This window comes from Neofelis nebulosa, chromosome 9 (assembly GCF_028018385.1).
Source record: "Neofelis nebulosa isolate mNeoNeb1 chromosome 9, mNeoNeb1.pri, whole genome shotgun sequence".
Classification (NCBI taxonomy): Eukaryota; Metazoa; Chordata; class Mammalia; order Carnivora; family Felidae; genus Neofelis; species Neofelis nebulosa.
The window spans coordinates 141,136,038-141,152,755 of NC_080790.1; the positions used below are offsets into that span (position 1 = coordinate 141,136,038).

Below are 16,718 nucleotides of genomic sequence, written 5' to 3' on the forward strand. Positions count from 1 at the left end.
GTTGTGAGTCTAAGCCCTACGTTGGGTGTAGAAATACTTAAAAACAGATAAACCCTTAAAAAAATAAAGCTATGAATTATATGTCTGCAACTTCTGGTTGCGGCTGAATTGTGTCCCTCCCCAAAATATGTTGACATCTCAACTCCCAGTAACTCAGAGCGTGACCTTACTTGGAAATAGCGTTGTTGCAGTCGTCGCTAGTTAAAACGAGGCCATATTGTATTAGGCTGGACCCCGAATCCAACGTCTCGTGTCCCATAGAGACACGCACAAAGGGGAGATGGCCATGTGGCCACAGAGACTGGCATGACACGTGTACAAGCCAAGGGATGCCAAAGATTTTGAGTGTTCAGCAGAACACCAGCTCTGGTTCCCAATCCCAGGGGAGAGCAAAGCTCATCACAGCACCAGCCACTCAGGTAAAAGTCCAAACACTTCTGCCCCTGCATCCTGGCATCGGAGTTGCCAAGGAAACCATGAAGCAGCCGGGCGCCGAGAGCAGTTTACTCATGCGAGGAAGAGAGGCAGAGAGGAAGAGACGGTGGGGTCTACTTGGGTGGCTGGTCCCCACAGCCCCACCCCTCCTGTGCCGCAGGGGGAAGGCCCCACCCCCTGAGAGCCGGGGGGCCTGCCTGATGGTGCAGAGGCACAAGCAGGACTGAGCTCGCGGTGGGGAAGTGTGTCCCGCACAAGTTCTGTGGAATTCTTATTTGTTGGAAAGAAGGTTCCAGGCCCAAAGCCCATTCTTTTTTTCCTTTTTTTGTAAGTTTTTAAGTATTATTTCTGAGAGACAAAGAGAGACAGATGGTGAGTGGGGGAGGGGCAGAGAGAGAGGGAGACCCAGAATCCGAAGCAGGCTCCAGGCTCTGAGCTGTCAGCACAGAGCCCGACGCGGGGCTCGAACTCACAAACCGTGAGATCGTGACCTGAGCCGAAGTCCCACGCTTAACCGACCAAGCTGCCCTGGCGCCCCTGAAGCCCATTCTTAAGTGGTGCTGCTTGGGACTGAAAGGCTGCCTTTCCCAACAGCCAGAGCTAGGAGAGGCCAGGAGGATTCTCTGGCCCAGGTTTCAGAGGAAGCACGGCCTTGTGACCCCTTGATTTTCGGCTTCTGGCCTCAGAACTGTGAGCAAATACATTTCTGATGTTCTCAGCCCCAGTTTGTGGTACTTGTCACCGCAGACCTAGAAAACTAATATCAATGTTGAAGAGCGAAACTTCTTCAGCGAAGAGAGAGACGGCCGTGGTCGGTGCTCGCTTCTTCCGCCCCCACCTGCACGCAGCCACAGCTGAGCTCACCCAAGGGGAAGCCTGCGAGAGGCTGCAGGAAGGCCCTGCCTGGGACAGACATCTCTCTGTGCCGCCATCTGGCCTGTTTTGCTAGACGCCGTATTTTGGGGCGGGGGCCCGCTGCAGCCCCCAGACACTGAGTGAACACCAGCTGTGTCCACAACACACGGGTTGCTCAAGACAGGACGCCTGAGGCGGGTATAAAATACGCCCATAGATCCTTTGACACACTTCCTCTCCACAGGTGGAGCCTGACTCCCCTCCAGTGTGGGCTCTTCTTGGTGATGTGCTGCTTCTTTTTTTTTTTTTTTTTTTTAATGTTTATTTTTGAGAGACAGAGAGAGTGTGGGTGAGCGGACAAGGGGTAGAGAGAGGGAGACACAGAATCCGAAGCAGGCTCCAGGCTCTGAGCTGTCAGCACAGAGCCGGAAGCGAGGCTCAAACTCATGAACCGTGAGATCACGACCTGAGCCAAAGTGGGACGCTCAACCGACTGAGCCACCCAGGCACCCCGGTGACGCACTTCTGACAAAGGGCACGTGTGTGCTCCACCCAGGATCGGTTCACGCAGCTCAGGCGGCTCGCCCCGAGGGGACCAGCCCTGGGAGAGTTCATGGGGAGAGGACCTGAGGCAGAATCTGCGTAAGCGGGCCAACTTGGGGATCCTCCGGCCCTGTCCAGCCTGCAGGTGACCAGGGCCTTGGCCGATGTCCCAACCACGACCTCAGGAGAGACCCTGAGCCGGACGGCCCAGCTCCTGAGACCCTGATTTATGGACGCTGTGAGATGAAGGGTGTTGTTTTAAGCCACCACTTGGGGTAACTTGTTCCACAGCAGTAGATAACTAATACAGGACTGGCTCCCCAAAAGGGCTCCTGCCTTTCCTTTTCTTTGTTAGGGAAAGCGTGATCTGTCCGTGAAGGATTCCTCCATGTTGTGACTGTTGCAGATGCCATCTGCCCCTCGCTGCCTGATTAGGGCCCCCCTAAGAGTTGAGAAGCCCTGGTCTGTGACCAGCCTGGTCCTCTGGGAACGCCAGGCTCCGTGGCGTGCATGTGTCTATGTAGCCAGAATACAGCCGTGCAGAGCTTATGCCTCATGAAAATATTCTCAACACGCTCCCTTTCTCTCCCATTGTCCCCAGGCTTTTGATGGCTCTATTTCTTGTGGAGCTGTGTGTCCAGAGTCTGCCTTTCCCACCTGTCCCTGGGCAGGGGAAGGCGAGGATATGGTTCCCACTGTGTCAGCCTGGGGAAGTCGCTAGGACTGCCTCAGGGGAGGGCCAGGAGTGTGGGGGAGAGGTGACGGGGTCTCCCTGGATCCTGGGGAGCAGGCACCTACTCAGGGCCTGGACCTGAGGCCCATGTGTGGGCCTGAGCAGACGCTGCATGGACACCCACCAAACATGCCTCCTCCCTAGCGGAGGGGTCCCTGCTGGGCACTCCAAATGGCTACGTGGGTCCCATGGAACAGGCCGACGACCAGTCGAAGTCCAAGGTCTTCTCGTTCTCCTTTTGCCGCTCAAGGAACCCGTTTTCTGTCTGTGAGCGATCAGCTGCGCAGTGGGGTCCACAGAGCCGTGGGGTACATCCCTGGGAGGCTAGGACCCACCCACACCTGAGTGAGACCCACAGGACGGTGCAATGAGCAAGACAAGTCTCAGACCTCAGGCCCCCATGTGCCCCCCATCGCAGCAGCCGTTGGCCCCCGAGCCCAAGCTGCCAGGACAGTCCCGCTGCAGCCACAAGTCCTGCCCCCTCCCTCACACTGCCACTGTCACCTGGGGCTCCAGCGAGGAAAATGGACTGGTGTGTCATTTCCACACTCACCTCTTAAAGCCCCAAGGTCGTTAGAACTGTCGGTAATTGTGATTCAAACAAGCTTGATAAGGGGCTTTAGTCGGAGCTCTACACTAAGCCTTCAGGCACTCACGAGGAGTGGCCCTGAAGCCCGTGTGACCCCACAGATGCAGGATGCACAGGGCACAGTTCAACCGCTTCTCAAACACACGAGTTTTTCTGTCTGTAATCATTCATTTGATTTAATTTAAAGTTCACTTTCACTACGTGGATGACGTCGGCACAGCCACACTGGGCTTCCAGCTATGCGAGAGCTGCCCCGGCTCACAGATCCAGCCTTCCCTTCTCTTTCCGCTTCCCCTTCTGAGTCCCACAAAAGCCACATGTGGGTTCCAATCCTAGCTTGCCGCTCCCTCGGAGGCCGTGTGGGTGGGGATTAGGAGAGTGGGTGTGGGTCCCTACTTCCTCCTAAGTCTATGGCAGGGAACCTGTGTCTACTGTGCGCTCTGGCTCGGCCCTAGGAGACCACCACCAGCAGTGCCCCCGTAGGTTTCTGTGGGACGGATATGGGGGCACTGGGCGCTGGACCCACCTGGTTTCTGAGGTGCTGGCTCTGGGTCCTGCAAGAACCTGCAGTCTGTTCCCTCATGCTGGCCAGCAAGAGGATGGTCAACAGGGACCCTGCCCTCGGTGCTCAGCTGCGGGATGGGGCTGCTATGGAGAAGGGCAGGATGCCACAGTGACACAAAGACTGGACACCGCCCGTATCCGGCAGATGAAGGCCTCACAGGCCAGCGCTGGGGGATCTGGAGATTGCACCCCCGGCTGAGGGAGGGGAAGGAAACCAGTCCAGGAAGGTCTTGGCAGGAGAGGCCTAGGGCCACGTCTCCAGCCTGCAGGTTGCCCAGAGGGGGGCACTGGTCAAGAACGTCAAGGTTCGGGGCGCCTGGGTGGCTCAGTCGGTTGGGCGGCCGACTTCGGCTCAGGTCATGATCTCACGGTCTGTGAGTTCGAGCCCCGCATCAGGCTCTGTGCTGACAGCTCAGAGCCTGGAGCCTGTTTCAGATTCTGTGTCTCCCTCTCTCTGGCCCTCCCCTGTTCATGCTCTGTCTCTCTCTGTCTCAAAAATAAATAAACGTTAAAAAAAAAAAAAAAAGTCAAGGTTGGAGTAGGCAGGAAGGCGGTTTGGGAACCCTGTCCCCCAGCATCTGAATCTGCAGGCAGCTGGGCCCCTACTCCCTTTGCTGTCTGTTCCCTGAGGGGCACTCGTGGCTGCCACTCACTCACGCCTAGCCACACCTGTCCGGAGGCAAGCCTGAAAGGCCCATGGCCAGGAGCATCATGGGAGCGTCTTTCTACCAGAGTGAGGGCATGCGAAGGGGCCAAGACTCAAAAGAGCTCCGAGGACGGGGTTCCCCAAGGGTCTGTGAAGTCCAGGGGGAGAAGAGCAGTGATGATGGAGGAGGGCTTTCCCCACATGGGTACTGGGCCAGAAGCTCTAGGAGGGCACTCCTGAAAGGAGGGGCCAGCAAGGGGTGCCCACAACCCTCTAGACCATGGTGGCTCGCTCCTGGGTCCCTGGTGGAGAATGCCCACTCCCTGGGAGACTCAGGCCAGGCCATATCCCTCCCCACTCCCACTTCAGCCACAGGCAATGGCTGTGGCCTCCCAGGTCAGCCCAGATTGCCCCCTGAAGACCAGGTGGTCTCAGAGGACCCCTCTGCGACCACAGTAAAAGGCTGCCAACCGTACCCACCAATTCCAAAACATTCCACTGCACAGACGGCTTCCTCGGCTGGCCGCAGTGACAGAATGCCCTGCCCCGAGGTCCTTCTTTCTTCCTCCGTCCCCTCCCACGCGCTCAGGCCCTCTCCCACCGAAGACGGCACAGGTGGTGTACCTTTGCCTATCGGCGGGGAGCTGGCTCAGAGGATGTGCCCCAAGTGACAAGGTGCTCACAGGACAACCCAGCATAAGGACCCACATGTTCCTGCTACCACCACTGGATTTATTGAGGCTGCCACCACGTCTGCTAAGAGGGCCACCAAGAGGGGACCCAGCCACTGCCCGGCCTGGTGCCTGAACTGAGGGACTGTGTGCCATGTTCTGGTGGCTCCTTGAGGGAGAGCCTGCGGAGAGTGACAGGCCACAAGGACTGGACAGCTCAGAGCGGAAAGAGAAGCATGAGCTAGGAGTGCAGGGTGGGGAGGGGGCAGGAACCAAAGTTGCATCTAGACAAAGTGGGACAAGACGAAACCAGAACCCGCGTGTGTAGACGTCTCCTCTCAGGATCCAGGCGCCTCTGGTCCGCAGCCCCTTAGCCGGACATCTCCTCTCGCTGCTCCTTGTTCCTGCGCACTTCAGCTGCGTGCAGCTCCTGTGAGGACAGGTGGAGGTGGGCGGGGCCCTGCGCCGCGGGGGGCGAGAGGGGGGGCCCGCCCCTCCCCCCCCGCCCCTCCCCCACACCCAGTTTTCAGGGACCCTCCCAAGTGCGGGAGAAGCGACCAACGAGGGCACCTTAGCGACCAGGACTGAGGGTCAACAGAGAGCAGGAGGAGGTCCGCGTCATCCTCTGAAAGTGTGGCCCGAGTGCGGGGACTGGCCCTCAGTGCGACTGGGGTTGCGCCCAAACCACAGAGGGGGAGTTGGAACTCAGGTAACTTCCTTGGGATTGCGGACTCCACGGTGTCCCCTGGCACCAACCTGGTTCCACCCTGTGGTCTGAAGCAGAGGCCACTCCCGGGGGCTCCGGCCAGGGCAGGGCCTCGCCTCACTCTGGGCTGTCTCCTAGCTGGACAGGGAGCAGCCGGGGCGCGAGAGCGCTGGTGGTGCGGTGGGCAGGGGCCAACCGAAGGAAGGGGCTCGTGGGTGCTTCCCCGGCCCCTCCCCTCTTCTGGTTCAAACCCGGGATACGCGTCCTTCCGGGCACTTCCAAAACAATGACCACCCGTTTATTATTGCGGTTATTGGCCCTGTCCCACCGGAACTGGACAATTGGCCTTGGCTGTGGCACTGCGGGAGGCGCCCAATAAATGCAGGCGGAGCCCGCCTCTCGCGGCCCGGGATCCACCCCGCCCCGGCACCGCCCCCTACGTGGAGCCCCGCCCCTCCCTGCTTTGGCACGCCCCCTCCCGGTCCCGGTCGCGTTCCCTGCTCAAGCCCCGCCCCGGCGCGCACCTTCTCGCGCAGTCGCTCGCGCAGCGCCGCCAGGTGCGCCTCGCGGATCTCCTTGCTGAGCTCCATCTTGTAGTTGAGCTTCTCCTCCGCCAGACGACTGAAGTTGTTGTTCTCCTCCAGCGCCTTGTGCAGCACCTCGCGCTCGTGCTCGCGCCGCTCGGCCAGCTGCTTTAGCACCTGCGCCTCCTGCGTCTGTGCGGACGGGCGGGGGCGCGCGCGTGGGCGGTGGCCGCCCGCTCCGCCCCGCCCCGCCCCCAGCCTGGCCCCCCACCCCCACCCCCCCGCGCGCGGTCTCGCCCCGCCCAGTGCCCTCACTGCCCTGCCCTGCTGCCCACTGGACGCGCGTCCTCCAGGAGCCCGGATCTACACTGTCCTGCCGTCGGCGAGGGTGTCCACCCGGTCCCGCTTTGCCTGGGACTTCCTGGGCTTTAGCATCGCAAGGTCCGCGTGCCCGCAGAACCCTCGGCCCCAGACACACCGGAAGCTGCTGACCCTTTCTGTGAGTCCTCAGCTCCCAGAGCTGCCCCTCCCACGAGGCTGAGTGCGCCCACGCAGTAAGAGAGGCTCTGTCCCGCTCGCTGCCGCCTCCAGAGGTCCTGATGCACTCAGGGAATGTTGGAGGAGCAGAGCAAGTTCAAAGCTTAAGGGCTGTCACTGAGCCTTCACCGTCTCCTCTAAAAAGTAGGTGCGTGATGCGCACCAGGTTCTGAATTCCCTAAGGTGCGGAGAGCTGTGCACGGGCCCCCAGGGCTGGGGAGAAGGGACTGGTTGGGGCAAGGAGCCCGGGACTCCTGGCTCTACACTGTCTGTCCTTATTTGGGGGAGGGGCTGCTTGGTGAGGGTCAGAGACCCAAGGATGATCACCCACACTTCCTTCCTTCTGGGCCCACCCACGTGCCAGTCACTACTAGCTAACCCTAGGAGGCCTGGGTCCCCAGGTTTCACTGGGACGTGCTACAAGGGATCCAGAGCCACTGCCCCTGCCCAAGGGGCAGCCCTCAGCACTGCACTCCTGAGGGTACCCCTGTTGTGTGTGTTTCAGTCTCCATGGGGCTGGTGTGAGGGGGAGGGGTGGGGAGGGAGGCTGGGGCCCCCTGAGCTCCCAGCGGGTCTGGGCTTGCAGCCCCCGACACATGGCAGCCCCTTTGTTCTCACTTCTCTGCCCCGGAGAAAGGTGCTAGTCTAGCCTCATGTCCCAGGACTCCTCCTGGCTGTGGCCAAGGACATCCCCTCCAACAGCATCTGCTTCCTATCTGTCTCCGGCTGGCTGCCATTGGGGATGCCTTATCCTCCCTGTCCCATTCTGATCTCCCCAGAGGCGATCCAGGGAACCATGAGACCCTCTCCACCCCAAGCTAATAGCCAAGCAGCAGCTTGGAGTACCCTGTGCCTGGAGGGCTCTGTCTGTGCCCATCCAGGCCTCCTGGCCACCTTCCTCAGGACCTGGAGGCAGGGGTGGGCTCCTCACCTTCCTCCGTTCCTCAGCTGCCTCCAGCCGCTTCTGCAGCCCCTCCAGGGAGGTGTCCTTCCTCTTGGGGGGAGAGGAGAGCACTGGGCTCTCAGGGGACAGGTCAGAAGGGGACTTGAGGATGACCTCGAAGCTCTGGCCAGAGGCCCTCTTGTCCAGCTGCTTCACCTCCATGTCTGTAAGATCAGACGGGGACTTCAGGATGCTGAGGGGGCCTGTTCCCAGCGCACATCCAAGTCAAGGGCTGGGGAAGGGAGCACGGCTGCTCACGTGGGACTCCCAGGCCTGAGCCCCCAGGACCACCGCCCCCATCAGAGCTTCCCTCTCCAGAAGCCAACTAGGGGAGCGTGTGGGGGAGGGGGGTTGGAGAGGCCACGGGGCCAGGGAACAAGGTAGGGAGGAGGCAGGCACTGGTCAAGCAGGACCTGTCAGTGGCCCGGGGCACACTCACCCCCATACTGGTAGATGGTGTTGGGGTGCGGCTGTGAGTAGAAACAGGAGCAGATGAGCGACAGCACTGACAACTCCTTCATCTTCTCCTTGTAGGCTGTGGGCAGGAGGCCAGCATGAGAGGGCGCCACGACCTCACCTCCTGGCGGCCCCCTCGTCCTCCCCGGCATTCTTCCCATGCTGTGTCTCTCGGGAAGTCTGTTTATCTCGCTCTCTTTTCTGTTCCCTCGCCTCTCTACGTCTCTCCTCTCCTCTTCCCTCCTCTCCCCACCCCTCCCAGAAGTTGACGGTCTTTCCCTGGCTCCCCTCCCTGTGTCCTGCATTGTTCTCCCTGCTCCAGGCTCCTTGTGCTCCCCTCCCTCCTCTTCTCTCTCTTGGCATTTCTGTTTGTCTCTGTTCATCCTTCTGTCTCCCTCACTCTCTGTCACTCTCTGTCTGTATCTTTCCACATCTCCATGGCTCTGTCACTGTATTTTCCCAACTCACCCTCCCTGTACTTCCCCCTCTTTACTTCCTCCCCTTTCCCTCTCACAGATACTAACCGCCACATCAGATGTGGTGCTTCTGCAGGCAGCACTTTCTTGGGCTGTCCACTTGGGTGAAGCCCTCAGAATTCCTCTTATGCACCCTCCCCCCCCACTTACCCTGACAGCATTGCAGCTCCCCCCCCCCCCCCCCCCCCCCGCCATCCCCCAAAACCTGGCTCTGAACAGGCCCAGGCTTTCTGTTCTTCTAGGGCCAGAGGGTAGGGAGCTGTCCGTTCAGCACCAACACCTGCCCTCTAGCTTTGCAGAGCAAGTGCCCACAGCCAGTGTCCCCAGTGCCCAACTAGAAAAGGAGGCCATGAGCCCTGTCAGAAGATAGAGGAGCCCACTGTCAGAGTGGGAATGAATGAGCTATTTGTGGTCCATTTGTGACAAGCCAGACCCCAAAGTAGACACGTTGGTCAGGTGTCTCACTAGTGTTTAACCATCTTCAGGTCCAAGACTGTCCCCTTGCTCAACCGAGATGATACTGGACCCAAGGGGTGAGGGTGACTTGTGCAAAGCTCCTCAAGTACAGTTCAGGTGGTCTGTGTTCTTTCCACAACTCCAGCATGTCACAAAGACCAGGAGGCTCAGAGACCCATGCCCCCGCCTCCCTGGCTAGAGAAGCTGGGACAGGTCTCCAGAGAGATGCTCCAGAGAGGGAACATGGCTTCTGTGAAGGAAAAGCTACCTACAGGGCTCTTCCCAGGGGCAGACACCAATTGGGACAAGTGTTGAGGTAGACAAGAAAATTCCTGATCAAATTTCACACGAGACAGTGTCTTTAAGTTGAATTAATGTGAAATTGGGGAAAGTGCTGGTGCAGAAACAGGAAACAGGACAGAAATCATCAGCCCTTGTCTGAGGGAATAGCTCACAGTGAGCAGGGTTTTCTCACAATCATTTCTCTGCAGAGAATGATGTTATTTGATCTAAATGTCCTGATGACCCAGACTCCTCTGGAGAGAGCCCGAGAGACCTTAAAGGGAGCACAGTGAATCCTGGGCTGGCAGCAGGGAGAGCCTTTAAGGGGCTTGGAGGGGAAGCAGGGCAAAGACATATCTTGGTAAGTGGGCCGGACGGGGGCAGGCTTCCAAGGGAATTTCGGCCTGAGTTGCCAATTTTATTTTTTCACAAGCAGAATCTATTTGTGCATTTTTGTGCTGTGAAAAGTTAATTTTAAAAAGAAGGCAGAGGATACATCACAATACATGTGCTGGGGAGTTAGAGAGTGTAAGAGCAGGCAAAGCAGCCCTTCAGAAGCAGCAGACCAGGAGGCATTTGGGCATTTGGAAAGGCTGGGGAAATCACCAGCCCTGTGCTCAGAGGCAAGGTCAGGACGGGAGCAAGAGGGTATCTGGGTCAAGGGGACACACTTGGGTCCTGGGAGAGGCCAGGAAGGAAAGGGCTCAGTCTAACCCTGCCACCACCAGCCTCCCCGGCAAGAGACAATGCTTCCCCGACCTCCCAGGGAGCCCTTCTGCACCACATGTGAAACCTGCAAATGGGTCTACCATACAGGCAGGAGCTTGGGGCCTCGCCGCTGCTCCAGCTCCTCTCTGCCTTGAGGCTGAGGTTTTCCTGGGAGAAGGAGCTGCACATTTATTACAGAGGAAGAACAAGTTCACAGACAAATGTCACCTCAGCATGAAGGGAGGCTGGCGGCAGTTCAGGGAGCAGGATGGGGAGGTTTGGCAGGTGTGAGCACCGAGTTGTTAGGATAGAGGGGAGAGGGATGGTAGGGCTGAGACTGAGCCAGAGCTCTCTGAGGTCACAGCTCAGCCCAGGGGACCAGTGCCAACTGGAAAGCGAGGGACTCTGTCCTACAGCTGTAAATAGGGGTGCAGCTCAGTGTCTGATGGTCATGGAGATTCCCTGGGCTGGTTTCTCCCAGGCTGATGGCCCAGGGGGAGCTTCCTTCCCTGAGTAGCCAAGTGGGAAGGGGCACCCCCCAGAAGGGGGCTTTGGGAGTGAGGCTTGCTGTGTGGTTTGGCTACAAGTTGGAGGGGACTGGACAGCAAGTGAGGAAATGGGCAAATTTGCAGAGAGTGAGCCAGGAAAAGCCCACACATGGGGCCGGAGAGCAGGGCTGGGCCCAGCGGCTCCGAACACAGGAGGTTACACCTGTGTCCTCAGAGCTGGAGGGCTTAAAGACCATGTCTCATTGCAGAGGGAAGAGGTTGAGGGCCAGACCCGTCTAGGCACCTCTCCATACACAGAGCTCAAGTCAGGAAACCCCTCTACAGCTTGGAGGCATGCCCTTTCTCCCCCTCACCAGGACCCTTCTCTTCCCCATCACTGACTTCAGGGAGTCATTAAAAAACAAATCTCTGCTGTGAACTGGATTGCTTTCATCTCCCCCCTCCTCTTCATTGTATTAAATGTTAAATATGCAAATATGCACATTGGCCTTTTGGATGCTTAGGTCCCAGGTGAGCAAGAGTTAGAAGGCACCACCTCAGCCTACAGTGCATGGTAACAATAATGACACCACTCATAAGGTGGGCGCGTGACATCCATGCGCATGACCCTCAAGACCAGCCAGCCCAGGTAGATACGCTTGTCAGGCTCATTTCTACTGAGGGGAAAAAAGAGACTCAGAAAGCAAGGGGCCCAGCCAGAGTCACACAGCATGCCAGGATGGGAGCCTGGTCATGAGTCCCAGCCTCTGACTGTACTTTTCTGCTTGGAGCCTCATGGTGATGGTGATAGGTGGTGTCTAGTCAGAACTGGGAGGGCAGGGGGCCCACAGATGCCTGCTCACCCCTAGAAGGGTCCTGGAGGCCGCTAATTGCTTCTTCACAGATGGAACTCATTGCCATCCAGGCTGCCCCTCTCACTAGCCAGAGTCATATGCAATGTGCTGGGAGCCCGGCATGGCAGGAATTGCCAGCAGAATTCACCTTTCTCTGAGCAGGAAACTCTGCAAAATGTGGCTGCAACAGTCACACTGCCCAGCACAGACTGGGCACGCACCTCTCGTCAGGCAGCAGGCCGAGCACTGTTCCTGCAACATCTTGCTGTCTCTCAGAACAAGACCAGGGGAGGTGCTGTCACTGCCATCCCCATACACTTGCAGCCCTGAGAGTTTAGGTAGCATGTGCAAGGCCTCCCAGCCCAACAGAGTTGCATAAGGAGACAGATACGAGCAGGAGTCTACAAAAGTGTGTGAAGAGCTGAGCATCTGGGAAGGACACCAAGAGATGGCCACCTGTCTGCTAAAGCTGTGTTCACTCTCTAGAGAATAAGGTTAGCTAGGGTGCCCGTCTCCGGGATGGAGGGGAGGGAAGGGAGGGTTGGGAGTGTGGTTCCGGATGGAGTGGGGAACGGGGTGGAGGTTGGGGAGGGGGTGCTGCCCTGTTGTCCTTCCACATGGAGTGCAAAGATGAAGCTGGTTTTGGGGCTCAGAGCATTCCTGGGGACAGCAAGCCCAACGTCCTCACATCCAGGGTCACCTGCAGCTCTCCTGCGTCCAGTAACTGCCCCGTGTCCACCTCTCTGCCAGAGCTCCCCTCCTGGAAGGCCCCGAGGGAGGAGGGTCGCAGCTTGGGTGGGGGGTGGGGGGTGGGCCGTGGATCCGCAGCTTGGGAGGCGGGGCGGTCGGGGAGGGAGGGGCAGACCCCTTGCTGGAAGGGCTTGGAAACTGCAGCAGCCCCTCCCCCCATGCGAACCCTGCTGCGCAAAGGGCGGTGGCTTTTTTCGACCAGAACGGGTGGCACCTTGTCGCAGAGAGCGGTCCCCAAGCCCGCAGCAGCGAGGGGAGGGGGCGGTGACGCTCGACGGGGGCGCGGCTCCCCGCTCGCTCCCCAGTCCTTCCGCAGCGTCCCTCCAGCCCCCAGGGCGCTCCTTTGGCGCAGGGAGGGCCCGGGCCCGCCAGCCCTGGGCTAGGGCTCCCGCAAAGAGTCCTACCCTCCCAGTCCCCAGCCTCGCGAAGGCGAGGTCCGACCAGGATCTGCGGGAGCCGGCCGCCTCAGGGGACGCTGTCCGCACCTCTCCAGCGCGTCCACCCAGGGGCACCGGCCCGCGTCAGGCCCGGGAGCCACTCTGCCACAGTCACGCCTGGCCTGACACGGCGGACACGGAAGGGGCAATGAGCCTCCGAACCTGACGTTCTCACCCTGGGTGCTCCCTTGGGCGCCGCCCCTGCCCAACGGCCCACGCTCGCCGCACCAGCGCCACAATCCTTGCCCTTGGGGCACCAGGTCGTCCCAACCCGTTGGCCTGAACTCTGGCTCATGCGGGTTCGGCCCGGCCGCGCCCCGCGCTCTGAGCGCGGGGTCTGAGATGTGGAAACAGGAGTCCGCCAACAGCCCCTGCTTTGGGCGAGGCCAGACAATGGCCTCAGCTCAGACCCGCCGCCGCCCCAGGAAGCCCGCGTGCCGGGCGCCTACCGGACAAGGTGCTGGCCATGGTGCTGGCGGCGGCGGAGGCTGCGGAGGCCGAGGAGGCGCGGGCGGCGGCTGGAGCTGCAGTCGGCAAATGCTGCAGTGCTGGGGAGGGGAGAGAGCGAGGGAGGACGGGAGGCGGGCGCAGAGAGGGAGGGAGGCAGCGAGGGAGAGAGAGAGAGAGGGACGGAGAGAGAGCGCGCTCGAGAGAGGAGAGAGAGAGAGAGAGAGAGAGAGAGAGAGAGAGAGAGAGAGAGAGCGCGCTTGAGCGCCTGGCTGGCTGTGGTAGGGGCAGCCGTCAGAGAGAGAGAGGAGTGAAGACAGGGGAGGATGGGAGGGGAGAGACCCGCCTGGGACGAAGGGTGGAGTATTGCAGCCAGCTGCCCATCCTCCCACTGCTTACCTCTTGGACCCACTGCTGCCCAACGTGGCTTTGGCTTTGTGCAGGCTTGGGGGGATGGTGGAGACATTCCCTGTTCCCCAGGGTGGGCGTGGCAGGAGGGGACAGACCCCAACAGCGGGGGGGGGGGGGGGGATTGGAGAGCTCTTCACCTGAGCCTGGGAGGTGCCTTCTGTGTGCCCAGGGCTGTGCTGAGGGGAAAGTTTGTCATAGACAGTGGGGGTGGGGATTGGTCCGGAAGGCCTCCGAGGAGCATCCCAGAGGATGAGCTGATTCTGAGGCAGAAAAGAGGGCAAATGGGGATGGTGAGGCCTAGAACAAGGGCTTTGAAGGAAGACAGAGATGCATTCCAACCCCAGCTCTGACACCCACTAGCTTGGTGACTGGGGCAAGTTTCTGACTTCCTGTGCCTCCATTTCTCAAATGTAAGATAAAACAATAATGGCAGTCTCCAGATGATGGAGGTGAAGAGGGTACACCCTTGGTGAGTGCGTGGGGGTCATGCCTCCCCTCCTCCTCTGGGCTTGGGGTTCTGGTTTGTACCCCAAAGGGAGAACCTGGCAGAGATGGTGGGTCCTTTCTTGAAGTGACCATCTCTCCTCCCTTTGGGGCTGGGAAGTCAGAGAGATGGAGTGTCATTCCCATTTTAGGGACAGAGCCACCGAGGCCTGGAGAAGTGCTTGCTCCACAAGCAGCTAAGTCCAGGAATAAAACTGTGGGAAATCTCAGGAGCCTGCACAGCGGTCAGGTAGGCACACACAGCTAAGTACAGGAATAAAACTGGGGAATCTCAGGAGCCTGCACAGGGGTGAGGTAGGCTCAGAAAGGGAACTGACAGGAACAAACCTAAGGGTCAGAGTCAGCCTGGAGCAGGCCCAGCAAGCATGTATACAAAACACACCTTGAGATACACACACAGCGAGTGTGTTAACATCTGTCTTGTGTTCCACATGGTGTCTGACCCACATGGGTATCTCACAAAGCCCGCAACAGCAGGCTCAACTCAAATTTGTTGACTTGATCAAGACCTCTGTGCCTGCTGGGCGGGGCAGGCTATGGCCATCCTTCAGCCTTGGTGTCCATTCCCTCTCATCTTTCGTGGCTAAGTTCAGTACACGGAATTTGTAGGTTATAATTTGTAGTAGGCCTGGCAGTCCCCCATGTGTGGTTTGTGACCAGGCAGCTCATGCATCAACTCAGGGTCTCAGGGTCCTCAGCTCCAGTCCTGCCCAGGGGGCTCGAGTCTCTGGGCCCTGCCCTATCTTCCTTGGACTTCTGGAAGCACCAACACCCCTGCTTTTAGAAGACAGGGGTGTGTGGACCTGAAGAGGAGGAGTCCTGGCTCTGAGACTTGCTAGCTGCTGGCTTTGGGCAATCTGCTAACCACCTAGCATGTTCTTTGTGAAGTGCGGATAATAAAAGAACTTATCTCAGAGGCCGTTAGGAAGACAAACATGTCAATGCCTGCGTGGATGGTAGTGAAATCTGTTTGGAGTGAGTACTAAGCAAGTGTGTGGCCAGATCTCTTCATCTTCTCCAATCTCTAGCTGAGAGTCTGAGACAAACACTGCACACCCCCTCACAGGTGGGACAGGTCGGGGGTGGGGGGTGGATGCCAGTGGTCCACGTGCTTCTCTAAGCACGATGTCTCACACATCTAGGCACTAAACAGAGCCCATGAGAAGCTCTGATGTCAGCGTTGCCAGCTGGCTGGTGCCTTTTGGGACAGGCTGGGGTCATCTACAAATACCTACAGCCTACAGAGCTGTGCAGACCCCTTGGTCCCACTGCTGACTGCCAGCCGGTGCTAGGTGCTGGGGAGTCAGGGGGGTCCACCCTCACCAGTCGGGGGGACATTGGCTAGAAAGTCGGCCGAGGGTCTCCAGGCCCGAGCAGCCCTTGGGGAGAAAAGGGGAGGAGGGATCACAGCTAACCAATCCGAAGGTTTGTGCAATTGTCTGGACCATCCAGGTGGCTCAGCCCAGGGAGGAGTAATGGAATGCAGGCTCTTGTGGGGAAAGCATCGAGGGAGGAGACGGCTGGAACCCTAGGTTTCTGCCTGCGGGCGATGGAGGTGCCGTTCCCCAGGCTCAGGGTCGACGGCGGGGGCAGGGTGGGGCCTGGAACCGAGCGCGCGGACCCCTCCGCAACGGAACTGTTTCCGCGGGAGCGACGCGCAGCGGACCGGAATTAGGGACGGAAGTGCAGCGCGTTCAGTGACGATTGCGCGCCTCAGCCCGCCAAGTCCGAACCGGCTGACGGCGGAGGAGACGCGGTGTCGGTGCCTCGGTAAACTGGGGTAAATTCCTGGGGACCCCGGGTCGTGCAAGGCTCCCCGCGGACACAAGTTGGGCCGTGAGTCGCACAGACCCTGGAACAGATACTTTTACCCGAGCGGCGCCTCCCGAAACTGCAGCTCCCGGCAGGCCCCGCGCCACTTTGCGTCCGCGCGTCGGCCATTCTGCCGCGCGGCCTTCTGGGGCCGGTAGTTTTCCTGTTCTCGTGGCCTGCGCCCCGCGCCGCGCGGAGCGGGTTCGCGGGCGGTGGTTCCCCTGCGGGCCGGGCTCTGCAGGGAGGGCCGTCATTCGGTGCTTACGTGAGTTGTCCGTTAGCGCCAGTGTCCAGGCGAAACTGGGACTGGACGTTGAGGCCGGCCCAAGCCGGGGGTCTGGCCTCTCCAGCTCCGCTGGCGCTAAGTGAGTTACTGCAGGCGGAGCTTGTGGGACTGCACCCGGGCTCCAGCTCTCGTTGTTTCTGTGTGTCTGGCCGACTCTCCCCGAGCAGGACCCGGCTGCGCGGGGCGGGAGAACGAGGCAGGGCTGACGTGTAGGTTCCTCATCTTCTCGACCTCCTTATGATAGGACATCACAGGCTTGCCTTCGACCTTGCAGGGGGGAGGTGAGGTGGCTTAGCACTCCAGAAAGGCCTGCTATAAGCAGTCTTGCCGTCTCTGCCATAGGGCTTCCTGCTGGGAGCAGGGTCACGTCCCAGCGCCGCTGGCTGGCGTCACTTACCCGCAGTGGCGGAGATCCTGAGATGTTCGGAGGGGTTTTGTCTCACAGCCTGCATATCAGCCAGCCTCAGTGCCTTCCTGAGAACAGGCCAGTATGCCCAAGATAGCCCTGAATGGCGTGACAGTGGACTTCCCCTTCCAGCCGTACAAATGCCAGGAGGAGTACATGAGCAAGGTGCTGGAGTGTCTGCAGAAGGTACGGCTGCAGA

General features: G+C 59.5%; 2 protein-coding genes and 1 long non-coding RNA gene across 13 annotated transcripts in view; 2 read left to right on the forward strand and 1 right to left on the reverse strand.

The window, feature by feature from the left end:
- Positions 1 to 5,076: 5,076 nt before the first annotated feature.
- On the reverse strand, positions 5,077 to 13,258 carry STMN3 (stathmin 3). The gene is made up of 5 exons (XM_058686275.1): positions 13,103 to 13,258; positions 8,186 to 8,281; positions 7,735 to 7,910; positions 6,267 to 6,458; positions 5,077 to 5,466 (listed from the first exon to the last, which is right to left on the reverse strand). The coding sequence occupies exons 1-5, from the start codon at positions 13,119 to 13,121 to the stop codon at positions 5,407 to 5,409; spliced, it is 543 nt and encodes a 180-aa protein (XP_058542258.1). The 5' UTR covers positions 13,122 to 13,258; the 3' UTR covers positions 5,077 to 5,406.
- Positions 8,880 to 11,110, forward strand: LOC131486102 (uncharacterized). The gene is made up of 2 exons (XR_009249186.1): positions 8,880 to 9,777; positions 10,882 to 11,110. It is a non-coding gene; the product is annotated as an uncharacterized LOC131486102 (long non-coding RNA).
- A 2,469-nt stretch (positions 13,259 to 15,727) lies between the features above and the next one.
- RTEL1 (regulator of telomere elongation helicase 1) overlaps positions 15,728 to 16,718 on the forward strand; it is a 32,553-nt gene continuing 31,562 nt past the window's right edge. For 4 of the 11 annotated variants that reach the window (XM_058686244.1, XM_058686248.1, XM_058686247.1 and 1 more), the window contains exons 1-2: positions 16,017 to 16,322; positions 16,456 to 16,705. In XM_058686244.1, coding sequence (XP_058542227.1) covers positions 16,604 to 16,705 — 102 coding nt within the window. In that variant the 5' untranslated portion in view covers positions 16,017 to 16,322; positions 16,456 to 16,603. Of the gene's footprint in view, positions 15,796 to 16,014; positions 16,323 to 16,455; positions 16,706 to 16,718 lie in introns of those variants that run through there. The other 7 variants (XM_058686240.1, XM_058686243.1, XM_058686245.1 and 4 more) reach the window with 5 other exon arrangements.

Coding starts and splice junctions, on each gene's coding strand:
- STMN3 (XM_058686275.1), bottom strand. Junction 7,911..8,185: donor CACCATCTACCAGTATGGGG/GTGAGTGTGCCC, acceptor CTGATCTTACAG/ACATGGAGGTGAAGCAGCTG. Junction 5,467..6,266: donor GCGAGCGACTGCGCGAGAAG/GTGCGCGCCGGG, acceptor CTGTCCTCACAG/GAGCTGCACGCAGCTGAAGT.